Source organism: Eulemur rufifrons, chromosome 18, assembly GCF_041146395.1.
Source record: "Eulemur rufifrons isolate Redbay chromosome 18, OSU_ERuf_1, whole genome shotgun sequence".
NCBI classification, from domain to species: Eukaryota; Metazoa; Chordata; class Mammalia; order Primates; family Lemuridae; genus Eulemur; species Eulemur rufifrons.
In genome coordinates this window covers 1,856,536-1,875,426 of record NC_091000.1, presented here as the reverse complement: position 1 = coordinate 1,875,426, position 18,891 = coordinate 1,856,536, and the positions used below count along the sequence as shown (strand labels likewise).

The window sequence follows — 18,891 nt, the reverse complement described above, 5'->3', positions numbered from 1 at the left end:
CCTCTCGCTCTGCGTCTGGTCTTACCGTACCTCACCCAAGGTAACGTGGTTCAGATGAGTTTCTCATGTGTTTTCACACTGACCGGGGAGCCCACTGCCACGCGCCTCGGAAGTTGGGAAGTGGGGTCAGTGACTTTTTGGCTGGGTCCCAGTGCAGCTTCCACGTGATTACAACGTCACGTTTTTCTTATCAAAAGTCCTGCTCTTTTGAAGCTCTTGCCATTTGAGCTGACCATGCTCCACCCTACTTTACTTAATCGAGACTTTGGATCCAGCTGGGCTCTTGGTTCTCTTTGCCCCAAGGCCTGCCATTACCCTGCGTGACACCAACACCCATTTATCAATTTATTCCACACCCTAGCATATTGCTTCATATTTGTTCTTTGACCTGTTATACCTATTGATTTTCACCTCTATTTATGGTCAACCCTTTGGTTTCACAGCCTCACTTGGATGTGCTCCGCTTCCAAAATCCTAAATCAAAATGTGTATCAATTATCTATTACTGGATAAGAAATTATTCTAAAACCTAGTGGTTTAAAACAATATGTACACATCAACTTAGTTTGCTTTTACACAGAGCATTAAAAATGACCTTCATTGATTTTAAATCCACAAAACAAGGTGTCTTCTACTCTAGGCCAGCTCTCATCTGCAGGGTTGCAAATCTTTAGATCCATTCATAAGTGGACCAGTTTTTGCATACTTTAAATGTTCATCCTTTAAATGTTCATATCCTTTGACCTATTCTACTTTACTCTGAGGACGTATGTGAAATCAATGTTCACCCAACATTACTTATAAAAGCAAAAAATATTGGAAACAACATAAATCTCCAATTTATGGGATGGGTAAGTAAATTCATGGAATTTTAATTCTTTTTTTCTTTTCTTTCTTATTCTTTTTTGGCCTGTTCTGCTGCTGTATATGGAATTTGAAAATGGTCATAGAAAGGGATGTTTATAATAGCATAGAAAAAGTCATTATAGAATGCCAACAGAAAGAAGAAAATTATTTGTATTTACACTGTGTATGCATTATTTAAAAATCTAAGCATCCTTTTTATGGCTGAAGGTTTTAACGTTTTAAATTGAGTTGAAATGAAGAACAATAAAGGCTTGACTAGATGAAACAGTTTGATTTTCTATTTTATTTTTCTCTACTAGAGGGGAAAGGAAATTCTACCAAAATAATTGGATGTTTAAAAATGGCTTTAAGATTTATTTGACCTAAATAAAAATGAGCAGTGTTTCATATCTTTTAAAGTAAAAGTTTGCATTTTACATGCCTCATGAGCATACTCAGCAAGGAAATATCAAACCTGCAAGTGGCGTGGTCATGGCCAGACGACTGAGGACAGCTGTGGAACAATTTCGGAAGCTGCTGACCAAAAAAGTCTAATGTGGAAGGATGTGGCTGTCACTTGCTGGGAAAACAAATAAGAAAGACTATGACAAGGAAGGAAATCAGCTGTTTGACAAAAGAAAGATTTAAATATTTAAAAAATGCCAACCACTGAAGACAGTTGCTCTGCCACACAAAACCCTGAGGTCTGCCTATTGTGTACTGCTGTTGGCCTAGCAATTTGCTCAGAACTATTTTTGGGAAGGAATTTCCAAGGAACTGGCATATCTTTAGCCTCCAATGTTTCCTCTCATTGACTAGTCAACAGGTGTTGAAAAAGCTGGGGCAGAAATACCACAGACCAAGTGTGCCCATTTTAATTTTACACCTGCATCTTGTTTTGTGTGAATGTATTGCTTCTTAACGCAAGGAGACATTTCATGTGTTTCTGCAGGATAAAGATAAATTGTTGACATAATTACTTTTTTATAGGTACACATAAGAATTTATTAATACCATAGGTTTATTTCTGATTTATAAATTGAATGTTGATGTTATGATTACACAATTCAAACTCGAACAAATTTAGTAGAGGATGAATTCTCTTTGTGTTGAAAGCTGTTGGGATTATAATTTAAGAAAGCCATGTCACTGTCTTGGCTTTTTTTAAAACCTGTTATAGCTAGAGAAATAAGTAGTATTGAATTTCCTTACAAAGTCTCATGCCAGGTGAGCTCCTGAAACAAGTATCACATCAGAATGAGAGAAAAAGCAAAAGCCAAATGATACAGTGTTAAATTGCTAAAATCTTAACTTCTTCTGTAAGACCTAATGAGTGAAGGGATGATTCCCCCCAATGCTTCTCCATTTAACAGCCTAATTTGGCATATTCTTGAACTGGAGAAGAATGAGGCTCCTTATAACCTTAATGCTGTGGGCCCCGTTAAGGCCTCATACCAATACTGAATACCATTAAAATTACTGCTGCCGTCCAATCTGAAACTGATAAACAATTTGCTCTTGTAGATTTGGCTCGCAGGTTCTGTTCAGTGCCTGTTTCAGCAGCCGCTCGGCTGCAGTTTGCCTTCACCTCTGAAGGGACACAATACACCTCCACCAGGCCACGCGTAGATACCCCAGCTGTCTTACCAGCACACACAGTCTTTGTAGGCACCATCTTAGCTGCATCCACCTTTCCCCAGGAGCACAGGCATGGCATTGCATTGGTGATATCCTCCTTTGTGAGAAACCCATTTGAAACACTGATTCAGGACACAGAAATACTCACAAAGGAGCTTTCAAAATGGAAGCGACAAAGTTCAACTCAACAGGATGAACAGAAATCTGCCCCACTTATAAATTCTTTCAATAAATGTGAATGGCTTGAACTGCTCACTAAAGAGACACAGGCTGGCCGAATGGATAAATACACACAAGCCAAGTATCTGTTGTCTTCAGGAAACACATCTAACCCACAAGGGTGCATTCAGACTCAAGGTGAAGGGATGGAAAACAATATTCCATGTAAATGGAAGCCAAAAGAAAGCTGGTATACAGTTCTGATTTCAGATAACTTAGTGTTCAGATAAACAAGAGTAATGAAAGATAAAGATGGTCACTACATAATGAAGGGTTCAGTTCAACAAGAAAACATAACAATTCTAAATATTTATGCACCTAACTCAGGTGCACCCAGATTCATAAAGCAAATCCTACTTGATCTAAACAAAACGATAAATAGCAGCACTGTAACGTCCAGGGACACTGGGGACACGAGCTGGTGCCCTCAGGACTGCCACCAAGCCGGGTGGGATAAAGAGCGGGGAAAGAGCAAATAACATGCCAAAGTTTCCTGCCTTCTTTATGGTTCAGAGTTAAACCTTTGACTATTTTCTAGAGTGTGAGAAGCTGATTCTTGCGGCGCTTGCTTGACTTTGTAATGTTTGTGCAGAGGTGCAGCCATCATAGCTGCCTGCTGGGCCCTCTGCATGGACACCACCCACAGTCGGGTTATTGTCAATGCATCTTAAATCTTTAACTCCGGAATGTTAACATGCGCATACACAAAAGCACGAAAGCTGTATTTTCGTAGTTAAATGATTAGCTTCCTCACTAGTCTAATCACCTGAGGGCTGACAGCCCACACCAGCGCGTGAGGCAAGGGTCTCCATCAGTCCAGGGTTCTCAGCTGCTTTATGGCGCACCCAGGAAACGCCAGGCCAGAGACGCACCTGTGGCTGTTTTTCTCAGAGGGGTTTTCGGGAGGTTTGGTCATTATACATCTCCTGAAAGGGGGTGAAGCACGTAGGAAAAGCAGCATAGAGTTAATGGTTACATTATTGGGAGACTTTCATTAGTGCCAGGAAATCTACATTTTACGCAAGATGAGGTGCATGTTTGACGAGAAAAACGGAGGAAAGGAAGAATCAGTTACGCTGAGTAGGTGGGAGAATGCTCGATCTCGTCTGTATTCTGCACCTGGGAAGGTGAGCTTGGCATCCGCATCACCAGTGTGGAATCAAACAGTCGTCAGTGCCAGGAGCTAGACTTAGACTTCAGGCCCAAAGTTACAATGGGCACATCCTTGTTTATGGGAGGCCAGCAAGGCATTTCCTTAGGAATGCTCTGCGGGCCCGTCCTGGGGGATGCCTGAGGCCTTTTGCCTTTCTGTGGGGTCTGAGTAACACATCATGTTAATAACAGCCGCACATCTGCAAGGGGGTGCCCCAGACTCAACCTCCAGCCCTGACCTTCACTTATGCAAAGGGAGTTTGGGGTGGGGTGGAGGCCCTGAGGTTTTTATTTGTCTTTACAGAGCTAAACTGACAATAGATAATAAAATACTGGATGCAAAGGGCGTGATCCCTTCCCTGCGGTCTTTCCGGAGCCGGTTCACTGTGCCTCTGCGAAGGCCGCAGCTCAGTTGCTGTTCATCACTTGCTTTGCTTTAGGCTGGGAGTGCACGAAAAACAAAGTTATTACCTTTACGCGTCACTTTCCCTTTTTTTTTCCTGCAGGCTAAAAATGGGAGATGCTTTCCACTTAATCAGAGACTTTGCACCTGTGCTTCATCCATCGGGTACAGACCCTTTCGTGCATGTGATGATTATATAATAAGCTAAACACAGGTAAGTGGTAATTTAAACACTTTATTCTTTTCAGGATTTCACTAAGTGAATTATGTGTTGATGAAAATGCCAATGTTCTGCTGGCATTTAAACAACTAAATGAAGCATTCAACAGAAAACTTTGGAAAAAACAAAGACATTGACATTGTTAAACTTTGCCCACGTGCTGTGTTCCTGGAAAACTGAGACAGTCAGGAATCCCCCCACCTCTTGTGTTTCAGGAAATGGCTCACAAATGGCTTTGAAGAACGACCTTTCTCGTATGACTTAGGTAAGACTCGCAGAAGACTGTCTTGTTTTTCTATGGCGGTGCCTGACACACCCTCCCAATCTCTATTCCTTGTCTCATCAGTGATCAGCCAAACTGTTTCCCCACCTACCGATCTGGACATAATTTCAGTGAGCTTGACTCAGCCAAAGTTTAGTCGGGCTTCTCCCTCCCTCCACGTTCCTAAACTTCGACCCACGGTAGCCTGAGCTGCTCAATGGCTTCTGAGTGACCCTCCCAAGGCTGCCTGGCGGCTTTCTTGGATCTGCTGTCCTGATCAGCTGTCCAAGCTCACATCAGCGTAACTCAGAATATGAACCGAGACATCCCCAAGTGAACCCTCCCAGCACACCCCACGATCATCCCACTCTCCCACGCTCAGTCCTTTCTGGTCTTGTTTACTTGTTCCTATAAAAGACAAATCCTCCTCTGGCCAAACTGATTCCGGGAAGATCTGGCGGTCAGAGCGTCTGCCTGTTGCAACGGCTCCCCCACTACGATAACCTCCCCATTCCCTACTGAAAACAGCCTTGCCGAATACAGTCCTTTCCCTTTCCCAAGTCCATATATATATATATATATATATATATTTTAATTTCTTAACCTTGAGTTTCCTGAGCTTCAGTGGAAGCCGTGCTGTGCCGAAGAAATAAAATACATTACCTGGATAAGGTATGGGTTTCATAATTTTTGAACTGCTTATAGAAAGAAAGTCTTTTTAAAAGCATATCTGAATTCTCTAAAGGAACGCTAAGATTTTTCTTCTGTAAGAATTTTAGCTGGCGAAAGTTAACACCTACGCTAAATGTCTCAAACAGTTACTATTTTGGGCTTGAAATATTAATTATGATTTTTTGAACGATAGAAATCAAACCTAGTTTAAAATGATATAACATCCTATACCAGAACAATAAGCTGAAATCTTGGAAGCAATTTCAAAAGTCTAACTATGCTTAAATGTGTCCCTTGTGCTCAGCCCCTGTGTCCCCAATGTCCCGTTCCACTGCTCTGTCAGACACGGGCTTCTGAGCACTTTTGACCTACAGGGCGTGGCCACGGGCTGGTGACAGCTTCCGCGTGGAATAACGCACTTCCCCCTCCGGCGGCGCATCCTGACCGACGGGTCCGCCCGGCCCCACTTGCCGCTGCCCTGCGGTCCCCGGGTCCCCGTGCACCGCCCTTGCCTGGAATGGGCGTCCTCCGTCCTCTCCCACCGCCTCTGCTTTCATTCCTGGCTGCGTTGTGGCATCGCCCCCAGATCTGACCTCAGTCACTGTTTTCCTGCGTCACCCCCAATGTACTGACCCTGGCGAGACAGGAGAGACCACGCTCTACTGGTGGCCCAAAGCATCTGAATAATTTCTAAGAGTCTTCGATGCTGATGGTAAAATGCGAAGCCAAAAACAGTGAGCAATGACTTTTCTGTCATAGCCTGGGCCAGTGGTTGGTTAGGAACTAACTCAAAAAAAGAAAAATTAGCTGGAGATAAATTGCCTTTACCAGAGTGGTTGTCAAACACACACACACCCCCCCCCTTGTATTTTTGCATCCAAGTTTGTTGTACATCTAATGCAGACAAGCACAGATCTGGCTGCATTTTGCTGTTTTATATCTTTATTTTCTTTTGCAGTCTGCTTTAGATGTTCATGTTTGGTTTATTGTATTCGTACAAGAGTCATAAAATTCTTCTGAGGAGAACGTCACACACTGCATTTTTACTGGTTTCCCAAATCGTGCTGAGGACAGCCTTGAGCAGACTCCCTCATTGCAGGGTATCAATGGTTCCCATTGAAATAAAATTTATTCTAATGCAATTTTTAAATTATTTCATTATGCACTATTTATATAATTGCTGATTAGATAATGGGTAAACCCAGTATCATACACTTTCATTAATAGTTTTTATTTTTAGCTTGGAATAATTTCAAAGATTAAAGAGAAAATGCGATTCTGTACTTTGGTTATGGCGCCACGGACGTCTCCACGTGGCGGGTCTGAAGCGCATGCGCAGGCCCCGCCCCCTCAGTAGTCGTCGGCGTCGCCGGCGCAGATGGCGAGCAGCGCCTTCTCGTAGTGCCCGGAAGCAAAATTCTGAAAGGAAAAAACATGTATTTGGAATGAAATGTCACAGTATTTCTTAAAAAGAACCACAATTCCTCTGAACTGCACTAGGAAAGAGCCATGGGCCATTAGCCTTTCCAGAATCATTTTTCTCATCTAAAGATTTAATATTTCCTAAGCACTAGTCTCAGTGAAAGTTATTGAAAAATAATATCATGGTTGCAGGCAAGAGTATGTATTTTGTATACAGTTGATTGAACCACAATGTATATTTATAAGAACAATAACTTGCATCAGGATTAAATCTTCTCAACTTTAGAAAGAAGTGCCCTATTATGATTATTATAAATCAGTGTAGTCTAGACAGCAAATTGACATGTCTGAAAAGATTTTAAAAGTTTATATTTATTAATGCAGTAATTCTACCTCAATAAATGTATTCAAGAAAGTTATCAATTATTGATAAGCACAAATATTTATGCTAAAAATATGTATACCATAACATTATGAATAACAGTGAAAAACTGCAAAGCAATGTATAGTAATGAGAGGCAGTTAAGTACTTTACAGTTTATGCAACAGGATACCATGATTCAGTAGAAATATTCCTGTAGGCAGTAAAACATATTGTTGCTTCTATGTTTTAAGAAAAAGACTTCAAGTACCTGTCTTAGTCCATTCAAGCTGCTATGACAAAATACCATCAGCGGGTGGCTTTGAAACAGCAGGAGCGTATTTCTCACCGTTCTGGAGGCTGGCAAGGCCAAGATCAAGGTGCCCACAGGTGTGGTGTCAGCTCAGGGTCGCCTTCCTCACGGACGGCGTTCTCCTCACTCTCACCTCACATGGCAGGAAGCACCAAGGTGCTCCCTTGGGCCTATTTTATAAGGACTCTAATTCCATTTACAGACTCCACCTGCAGGACCTAATCACCTCCCAAAGGCCCCACTCTAACACCATCACCTTGGGGATTAGGATTTCAGCATATGAATTTTGGGGGACACAATATTCAGACCATAGCAACACCTACGAGAAAATTTTATCCCTGGTCATCTGTGGTAGAGAATTAGGGCAATTTCTATTTTCTTTATATGGTCTTCTCTAGTTTCTAAATCTTCCAAAACAACATAGTGATAAATAAATATAATTACAAAATGTATCTTTGTTAAAAATCAACTATTATATTACTGTTCTTTTATACAAAGTCATGTAATTATAATTCACTGTTTTAAATGCCCATAATAAAGTTGCATTAATCATATGTAAATATTAGCAGACTTTGAGACGGCTGTGATTAATTACAGTAAACGAACTTATTCATCTAGAAAATAAATTATAACATGCATTTCTCAATGGAAAGTGTTTACTGTCACTTAAAGAGTTTGGGGTTTTGAGGGTGGCAGTGAGGAGAGCGAGATCTCTCTTCACTGCTCCTTCAACGCTTCCTCTTGGAAACCCCCTCAGCTTCTCCAGGACCCGCAAAGCCTTCTGCCTTGCGTGCTCTCTTGGGCCATCGAGTCGCGTCTGGATCAGTCTTTCACTCAACTAAAAAGCTATTTCTTGCGATTAAAAATTTCAGTTGAAAACAATGCCTAAGAGGTAACAGCATTTAGCTATGTGCAAAATACAAGATAAGGTATAGTCTTAGGTCCTTGTGCTTGGTTTAATGCCTGATCATACTTCAGAATTTAGCTCTTCCAGCAAATTGCAGAGAATGAATATTTAACATGACTACATTAATGATTTTGCTCAAAAAACATCAAAGAGGAATCACTTCTGTCAATGAGGCGAAGGGATTTTCTAAGTTAGCACCTGTGGATGACTAATTGCTGTCTGGAGGATTAAAGTAGATTATCCCTGTCTGAATACTTAACTTTTAAGACTCCACCATGAAGTTTAAATGAAGCTCTTATCTCAGTTTCAAAAAAAGATAAAATATGGGCCAAGATAAATCACGTGTAGGAGACTTACTTTGATATCATGAAATAGGGATTTTCCATATCGCTCTTTGTAGCGTTTCCTTATGGTCAGCAGGTCTATTTCACTCCTGGCAATGAGAATCCTGATTATGGTTTTATTATGGAAACCAAAGTCCTACAAGATACAGAAAAGCAGGGAGGGTGGGGAGATGAGAACATGGTACCTTAAAGTCAATCCCAAATGGACGCACCCCTTTTCTGCAGCAATTTGCTTCTCTTGGTGTTTTCCTCAAACACTGGCATCACTGTCCACCCTGCCCCCAAATCTGGCACTTAGAGTCCCCTCCGTGACTCCCCCTCTCCCTTACTGCACACTGAAAATGAGTTATTCTCTTCTAGTTTACTTCTTAAATGCCTTGTAATTTCTATTCCAGTGCCACGGCCTTGACTCTGACCCTGACCATTTCCCCCTGATTCTGGAATAATTTCTCCCTTTTTTCAGCCTTGTCAACCTTCATACTGTCTCCTTGGCCCTGCATTATAAAGTGCACATCTGATCATGTGGTCTTTCTAGGTAAAAGTACTTCTAGGTAAAACTCTGTTAGATGAACATTGATAGGTCAAAGACAGCAATTATATTTTCATTTTATAGTCTGCTTATTATTGAAAAATTGTAAGAGTTGTAATTCTAGGTGCTTCAAATATTTGCTGATTTAAATTCAAATACTAACAAACACAAAACCAATGTCTGTGTACCAGCACCAGAAATAATACTGGCTAACAAATCAGGTTCAAATTTTCTTTTCAAATGGAGTAATCATGACATCTAGTGGCCAGAAAGCATAATCTGTTTTTTGATGGCTGAATGTTTTGGATATAGATCTAAACACGTAATAATTTAAGGTGATAGAAATGAATGATCTAGCCAAGTGTCCAAATTTAAACTGTATGATAGATCATTCATCTAGAGTGCACTGGAGAAAATCACAGGTTTCTTTGGTTCAGGGTGGCTGAAAGCAGCTTTTAAACAAATATTTGCCGTTCTAAGTCCTCAGATATCAAAAATTTGATTACTTGAATATACAATCCCTCTCTTACCTCCCAACCATTTGTGAGTACACACACCTTCCTTTTTGCCTTGTAACATGCACACAGCAAGGATACAGTTTTTATTTATTATTAGAATCAGTAGCCTTGAATTTGGGTAAAGTCATTCACAAGTAAAGCTTCATTCTGCTGTTGTAGTATTTGATTCTTTGGAGAAAGAAACTGTTGAAATCATCCTATAGCTTTGCTCAATACACTATTTCACGCAAATTTTTAATCAAATTAATCAAATTAACTTTTTCTGCTTGGAAGTAGCATAAAAGAGAAGCAGAAGACTGTGATCATTGATTGTGCTCCTGCATCCTGAGGGTACATAGATGTTCTTCTTGTGAATAAATTAAATATACTCTGCACAAGATTCATAATAAAACATTCTTGACTATTAGCTTATTTTCCCAGCACTTTGGCTACTTTCAAGAAGTTGGCCTGCAAAGATTACTTTGAGAATAAAACACCCTAATTATTAAAATTACTGTCTATTGGATTGTTTTAAATAATTTCTTTGAGTTTTCAAGGCTATGAGACATAGGTAATGATGTGTATGAGACCTTTTCTTTTTCTAACTATGTTTCATACCGTCAGGGACAAGGAGTGCCATATCTGATGCACTTAAGTGTTTGTTTCCTTAAAAATGGATGCTCGAAAGGCTGTGTGACTGAACATCCCACTAAAGTATGAAAACATCCCTATTTAATTCCAAAAATAGCTTTAGAGTTTATTGTGGTTTCGCTATTTCTTTATGTACTTTTTGAAAATTAACACTTTAGGTTTAAAAATAACCACTGACATTATTTTGTGGTTTTAAGCTTCGAGAATACAGCAATTTCTTGCTTAGAGTTCGTAAGGTTTTGACATTGTCTACTTGATGCCATGCGCTTCGTACTTGCATATGTATGACTTGCAGGTCTGTGGAAATACACGGAAACATGTGCATTTGCCAGTTTCTGCAGACGCTGAGAAACTCTGAGGCACACGGGGGAGACAGACCCCAGGGAACCACACTTCTTAGGTACCTTCTGTGATTTGATGCAGAAAGCAGAGTATCATTTCTATTTGACATGTCTTGTTTTCTGTGTATAATGCATTTTTTTTACTTTGGCATATGTCCTTAGACATGTAAATATTTAAAATAATGGAAGTAAAATGAATCCTTTGAGAAAATAGACACAATTTCTGGAGAAATTCTGAAAATACATGTGCCTTACTTACATGGATTGCACTATGTAATCTATACGCAAAATAGGCTGGTTTGTCTCGAACACAGAGAACTAGAAGAAATCAGAGAGAAAAGAAGAAACATTGAGAGTGATGATATATATTTTCCTCAGAATTTGAGAAACAATAAAATACTTTTTTTCTGTTGTAATCGTCACGCTGCATTATAATTCAACACTTACAAAAATGGTAACACTGTAACCCACAGAAAAAGATAAAGCAACAATATTACAATGATTCATGAAGATTTTCGTTTAGTCTGTCCCCATCTCTTGGGACCTTGTCACCTCCTGCATATGGTCTAATGAAGAAAAATTTATCCTCTTTATCTGAAAATTGAGTAAGAGAGCTTCAAGGAGACCTGAGTTTCAACATTATTACAGACTTTTATCATTGTAGGATTCAATGTGACACAGCCGCCACACGATTGGCTCATCGTCTAGAATGCTATTTTTAGTCCCTTATAGATTTGTGAGTAGATCTGAAGTCTCTTAAGGAGAAACTGTATGGACCATAACTGGTCTAGGCCAGTTCTGAAGTCACCTACTCAAAACTGCGATGGCTTTAGAGCAGCCTAGAGCCTGGGTGACAGTTGTCTTTGATGAAGGTCAGCTGATGACCACAGAGGTTCAATACTGTTTATGTGAATAAGTAAACAAATTAATACAGGAATGAGTAATGTAGGAGAGGCTATAACTTCTGGCCAAAATAAAATCACCATAGCAGTGTTTTCTCCATAGTTTAAGTAACTATTTTAGATTGTGAGACCATATTCTCATCTTTTCTTTCCTTGTTAATACAGTGAAGCCCATCACAGCTCTGGTCACTGCTAGAACGTGAGCGGCCCAAGGGCCGGGGCTCTTGCTGTTGTCTTGCTGTTCCATCTGCAGTACCTAACCCAGTGACTGGAACAGTAGGTGCTCAATAAATGCTTATCGGATGAATAAATGAATCAGCTAAAACGTGTTCTGGCATTTCTTATGTCCACTGTTTTCTCCCTCACGCGCACTGCTTTCTGCAGTGGAAAGAGCGCAACCTTGAGATTCAGACGACACGAGTTCTAGTCCTAACTTTGCTGCTCATCCGCTGACAGACTTTGGAGCAGCCTCCTGACCTCCTCGTGCTTTGTTTGTAAAATGAGGGGTTTTGACGTGATATGTAATTAAATTTTGTTGAGAATTTGCTGGAATACATGCACCTTATTCTCAGAAAAATATGCAGACATAAATAGTCACGTCTTGTAGACTATTTTAGGGTTTTCACAGAACCCATCAAACCATTTTCATGGAACCATAGATTGAAGCTCCTTCATAAATAAGCTATAAAAACCTTCGTCTGTCAGCCTCCATGCCCATGTCTGTCTCTGCCATTCTAGGAGTGGAAAGTCCCAATATTCATTTATGCAACAAATATCTAAGTGATTCCTTGATGCACAACCACCACGGGGACATTTCACAGTGACGCCTACGTCGCAGCCCTGAAACGTGTGCTGTCGAGTCAGAGCACAGCGCAAGATGGAATGCGGGAGGTCCCACTGCTCTGTGCAGGGACGCCTCTCCTGATCTGGGGAGGGGTGGGGTGTGACGGTGCTGCCACTCGCACGACAGCCTGCAGAGATCACTGCCAGTCTCTGTCACGGTCGGATTTGCTCCTAAAAGCAAATTTATTAGAGACAGTGACAAAAACAAAACAAAACCAAAAATCCCCTTTCCTCTTGGAGGGAAGGAAACCGCTTGCTAGCATTTATCTGCTCTTGCCCAAGGGGGCGGAACTTGGTAAATGCAGAATGGACTGAAGAGGGTGAGAGGCCAATTCCGGAGAGAGAACACCTGAGAATTCTGCGTCTGCTGCTATGAACAGGAACCGGCTGTCAGGGAAGCGTGTCAGCTCCTTAAAGTCATCGGTTGCCAGTTCAGTGTGTTGTGTCAGTGGCTGATGTATTTTTCTTCTACAGGCTGTATACTCCTTTTAAATAATAACATTCGGGGGAAAGGATCCAATCAAGGGGTTACTCATGCACTTGCAATTCAGTCGGAGCCAGGCAGCATTTACTGCAGAATAAAAGGCCTGCTGTGCTCCGAATAAATTACTTACCAATCGCAGCCAGCAGCTCCTGGAAGTATCCATCATAACATTCATTTATGGCATCTACCAGGTCTTGCCCAGAAATATTTTGAAATTCCTGGAAAACTTCAACAAATTGGTATAATTCAAAGGAGATTTTGTAAATATTTTACATTTAAAATACAAATATTGATTAAATTGCTATACAGTGTGAAGATAAACATTCACTATAAAATTATTGAAAATACTATGGCCACTGTGTCTGATAGAACTATTATCTGAAACAGACGCAAATACTCTGAATTAGCAGAGTCGGCATGAATCGTGCTGTTGGAGACCCGTGACTGCTCTGTTCCCCTGGGGAACAGCTGCTGCCTGGAGGGGCCACTCGCTCACGGCTGGTTCCACTGCGGGGGCAGGGGAGCAGTGTGCTCATGGCCGTTGCTCAGGGCACGCGCAATAGTCAGACTTCGTCAACATCGAACGTTCCACTAGAGCTTAAACAGGAGAAGCGTAAAGGTCCTCTGAGCTATGATTGAAATAGTGGCCATAAAATCTAGGAAATGTATTCTGAGAAATATGGAATCATCTTTAGGGCACAGCTTAGAGTTTATTAACTTAAAATTGTGCTAAATTAGGCTTCCTTATTTCAACAACTTACTTATCTGGCTTTATCCAGGCAACTTGTAGTTCTGATCCATTCTTATAGCAAATTAGAAGCAAGGAGGTGTATTATTATTATTATTGTCTCTTGTTGACATATGAAGTATAGCAGTGGGTGTTGGGTTAGAGTAGGCTATTCTGAAAATTTTTTATAGGATTTTGTGTGCTTTATATATAAAAAAGCCAAAAGCGTCGTTGTTTAAATAAGGGAAAAAGAAAGGTGCGGCACTTTAAGGAAAGTCAGACCAAGTGCAAAGCAACATGGGAGCGGCCTACAGACCCACAGGGCACCGTCACTATCCCATAAACCACGACATCAATAATAATAACCTGATGCATTATCGGCTGGTTAAATCATGTTCACTGCATACTTTTCAAGACAACATATAATATACCTAATCAGAAGTAGCTGCTATATTTGAATAAGTTCTCCATCAAAAACAGAGATAAGTTTTTAAATATTCAGTATTTAAAAGTCACATAATTCCGTCATTGGAAAAAACAAAATAATAGAGAAAACTTTATCCCTCATTACATGAGGCACGTCTGCATAAATAAAATTCAAAATCAGTGCCCGTGAGATAACTGACTTCCTCGCTCTCTACATAACACTTGTTTCCTGGTTAACGTCTGCTTGTCACGGTGCCGCCGGCGGCGCGGCAGGAGCCGCGAGCAGTTACCCAGCCACAGCTGCTGGCAGCTCACGTTGCACAGGATCACCTGCAGCCTGGTCTTGTGCTCCCCGGTCCTCTGCTGGCAGGCTTCCCACAGCACCTGAAACCCACAGCCCGCGGGGTCAGAACCGGCCCAGTCCACAAGGGTCCTCACTGTCCCCACTGTCTGAGCCGGTCTCTTACCATGGCTTCCTGGGCGGCCGAGGCGGGGTCTGCGTACCCTTCCTCTCTGGCTCCCTGCAAAGCAAGCGCAGGTTTCCTTGTAGATGGTATTTCCAAATCATGCCAGTATCGAGGTACGGGGACCTGAGGGTTCCACCCCTTATTTTTGAGATAAAGATAAACGGACCTGGAGATGTTAGTGGATTGCTTAGCATCTGACTGCTGGAGAAGAATGACTGTTGGATGTCAGTGGCTATTCTGGCTCTGAGATCTGGTTACTGGCCTCTTCTCGTAGCTTAAAGACTCATTATGGTTAGACAATCTCTTCTGTCCACTCTTCAAGTTCTCTCTTATGTATACCCGGCAACAAATACCTAAGGCACTAGGTGTGCTCTATCTTCTGTGAAGATGGGAATGTGTGCCGTTTATCTAATAACACAAACTGACTGTGGCAATCCTCAGTCTCACCGAACTTGACCTACCAGTGGGTCTGAAGTAACTGACACTCTCCTCTTCCCACTGCACATTCACCACTGGCCTCCAGGATCCTGCAATCTCGTTTCCTTTCCTTCCATGTCACCGGTTACTCCTCAATCTTGTGAACTGGTTCCTCTTACTTTTCAATCTCTTAATTTTGGAAGGTCGCAGTAATCAGTCTTTGATCACCGTCTTGTCTGCCTTTATACCCTTCTCTTGGAAATCTTCTCTATTGATGCGACTTCAAATTCCAGCTGTGTCACTAACATAACGGTACCCACTTTACCTCCCCAGCCAAGCTCTATCGCCTAAGCTTCAGGTGCGCATGTTCCAACTGCGAACTCCACATCTGCACTTGACTTTCTGGCGTGCGTGTCAGATTCACCGTGTTCAAACTCCAATTCCTGGTCTCTCTGCCTCAAAAGCCTCCTGTAGCCCCAGGTCCACTCCTGTCCTGTTGCTCAGATTAAAAATGTGAGCGTCACATTGGCTTCCTCTTTGTTTTCCTTTCATAGCCCGCGTCCGATCCCTCAGGGAATACCACAGACTCTATCTTCAGAATGCATCCAGACTCCGGGCACTTTTCAGCGCAGCCGACGCCCTGGTGTGGGCGTGAGTTAACGCTGCGTCCGGCTTTGCTGGCCGTGCGGCCTCCTTGCAGCTGCCGCTGCCGCCCTGGTCGCCTGCAGTCCTTTCTCAACACAGCATCTCTTGTGAGGACTGCAAAGCATAAGGTCGCCTCGCTCCTTACTCACGCCCAGCAATGACTTTCCTGCCCGTTCCACTCAGAGGAATCATCTCACATTCTGCTAAAACACTTCCCAACGGCTCTTTGCCCCTTCCAGGAACCTCCCCGGTGGCAGCCGGCTCTCCACCCCGGCCAACAACACACACAGAGTCCTCTGCGCCAGCCAGAGCCCTGGGCAGCACCTGTCGCCCGCCTGACCCGCCCTCCTCCTCCTCCTCCTCCTCCTCCGTGCCCGCCACGGTGCTCGCTGGCAGCGCCCTGCTGAAGGCACATCGCGCACAAAGCCTGCTTCTACTTCATTCACCACTGAACTCTGTCCACTCAGACTGTCTAAAATTTGTTCTTTGTGGCATTTATTTCCAGAAAGTATGACTTGCTCACCATGTGTCATGTACAGGGCTTAGTCACAAGGCTATAAGGTTGAATAGGACAGTTTCGTGCTCCGAGAACTCAGTCAAAGGACGGCTCTGCACACAGACCCGGCGTCAGGGGTAAGACAGACCAAGAGGCTTGTGACGTCTGGGCGCACGACACTCCACAAGGGAATGAAAGAAGAGTAGTTCCTCGGAAAGTCTGATGGGAAATGATCACCTAATTCAATACTAGCATTTCTGCAGTTTGCTTGCTTGTTCTTTGTTAGAACAACTCAGCAAAGTAAAAAAAATACAAGTAAATGTTGGACCCAATTTTTCTACACATAATTTATGCCAATAACAAAACAGAAGCGATAAAAGATTAAAATACAGCCTCATCTTTGGCCTTTCATTTATCTCATTGAGACTATTCATGGTAGAATCAATTATAGAGAAATTAAAATGTAACTGACATATTCAGATTAAAACTGCATATTTTTGCTTTTCACATATTTTTCCTCTTTGCTATAATAATCAACAACATCACTCTACAAAGAAGATTAGAGGTAGGCCCAAGAAACCTTCATACACTGGTCTTTCAAGAGATTGTTTGAAATGGCCAACACAATAAGGTTATGCTCAAAAACATAAATCATGGATAAAAATGCTAATTCGTGTTCCTCTTTAAAGCTCTTTTAAGAAAGGAGGCAGGGCATTTCGTGTCTTTGTGCTTTGTTTATATATGCTTCCCTTTTGGAAATGCTTTTCGGGCCCGATGTAGTCACCCTTGTAAGTCGTCCACTCGGCATGTACACCTTCATCCTCAGCACCCTCTGCTGCCCGTTTGTCGTTCGTGGCTGCAGTGCTCAATTATTCCCTTCAGCTTCGATGCACACCCGTGTAACTGACTGCAAAACTCGTTTCTCCTTCCTTGAAGACCAACCGCTGAACACCACTTTGCAGCCACCCTGGATACTTGGGCTGCCTGACTGAGGTGTAGCCAATGAAATCTGAGCAAAAATGACATGCATCACAACGAGGCCCACAAAAACTCCCATGAATAATCCTCCATTGTCTTTCTGCTTCTGCAGGTTGAGGACAGGCATGAACTTAAAAGCCGGCTGTGAAAAGTGTGAAGATGGGAAGAGACTGAGTCTTTGGGTCACTTCTTGGAGGAGAGCTGCTCCCGGATCAGTAGCGCCTGTTCTGGTCTTCGAGCAAGCCTAAGACTGGTGTTCACTTTATGCTTTTAGTCATGTGCTATAGGTTGGATATTTGACCCTCCAAAGCTCTTGTTGAACTTTGATCCCAGTGTTGGAGGTGCGGCCTGGTGGGAGGTGTTAGGGTCAAGAGGACAGAGTCATGAGTGGCCTGGTGGTGTCCTCGCTGTAATGAGTGAGTTCTCCTTCTACCAGTCCCCGGCCCCAGAGCTCCCTGGAGAGCTGATTGTTTGAAAGAGCCCGGCAGCTCCCTCTCCCCTCTCCTGTTGCCTTCCTCTAGCTTGATGCTGCTTCCCTTGGCCTCCGCCTCAAGTGGAAGCTTCTGGAAACCCTCCCCTGAAGCAGACGCTGGCGCCATGCTTCTTGCACAGCCTGCAGAACCAGGAGCCAAACAAACCTCTGCTCTCTATAGATTACCCAGCCTCAGGTGTTCCTTTATAGCAACACACAGTGGACTAAGGCACCACATATTACAAGAAAGAGATGAGCTTAGTAGGTAATCGGCTGGTTTGCAAGTAGAAATAAAAGCGAGGGGAGTGCCGCTGAGAGTTAGAAAGGAAAACCACTTACTGACTCCAAGCAACGTGAGCTTAGCCTTGAAGTCACTTTGAAAGGCAAGGGCCTGATGAGACTCAGCCCTGCAGTAGCACCCGGCTCATTTCCTTGTCTGCGAGAGGCTGCAAGGTATTGGCTGTGAGTTGTAAAAAAAAACGGCATAAGGGTGGGTGCAAGGATTTAAAGCAATTAGCCGTATTTGGGAAATATGTCTAGGAAAGAACTTCAGATGTGAAGTCAGGTAAGGAACTAACTGGAAGCAAGTAGAGTGTGATTCTTTTTTAAGCATTTTAGGGATTCTCATTTCAAACACATCACAAACCCAGATTAAAGAAGAGTGGACTACCTAAGCTTTAAACAAACCGTTAGGCTTCTAAAGTCTCCAAAAGCGAGCTGTGGAGGAGGCGCAGCCCTCGAGGACGATACACAGATGCTCCTTATAAACTCAGCCCACCACAATGTCGTTAAGGGGGAAATGCATGTGATACACCTGGGCTCCCAAACACCACAGCCCAGCCCAGCCCAGCCTACCTGGGATGTGCTCAGAACACTAACGTTGGCTCACAGTCGGGCAAACGCTTCTAACGCTAAGCTTGTTTTATAATAAAGTGTTGACTATCTCATGCAATTTACTGAATACTGTACATTACATCGAAATTGTGATGACTATGCACCATCGTAAAGTCAAAAAATAGTAAATTTGGTCCGAAGGCGTGACCAGGACCGTCTGTGCTGCACAGGGCCTCTTCGGGTTAAGCCAGGAAGGACAAAGAACAAGGACCCCTCAAAGCTCGTCAGCAGTAGCCACAGGAATGCTTAGGGTAGAAAAAAATCCAGAAACTCATGGAGCCATTGGCTCTAGAGTGGTTCAGAAAGAGAAAGAAAGAATGGACGACGGTTGTCTTGCATCTTTCTCGGAGCTCTCCCCTGGGA

The 18,891-nt window shown here is 42.6% G+C and overlaps 1 protein-coding gene across 1 annotated transcript in view; it reads right to left on the bottom strand.

The window, feature by feature from the left end:
• Positions 1–6,753: 6,753 nt before the first annotated feature.
• ANXA10 (annexin A10) overlaps positions 6,754–18,891 on the bottom strand; it is a 31,635-nt gene continuing 19,497 nt past the window's right edge. Inside the window, exons 9-14 of the mRNA XM_069493672.1 lie at positions 14,627–14,680; positions 14,450–14,543; positions 13,137–13,232; positions 11,037–11,095; positions 8,773–8,895; positions 6,754–6,831 (exon numbers count right to left, since the gene is read on the bottom strand). Coding sequence (XP_069349773.1) covers positions 6,763–6,831; positions 8,773–8,895; positions 11,037–11,095; positions 13,137–13,232; positions 14,450–14,543; positions 14,627–14,680 — 495 coding nt within the window. The 3' untranslated portion in view covers positions 6,754–6,762. The remainder of the gene's footprint in view (positions 6,832–8,772; positions 8,896–11,036; positions 11,096–13,136; positions 13,233–14,449; positions 14,544–14,626; positions 14,681–18,891) is intronic.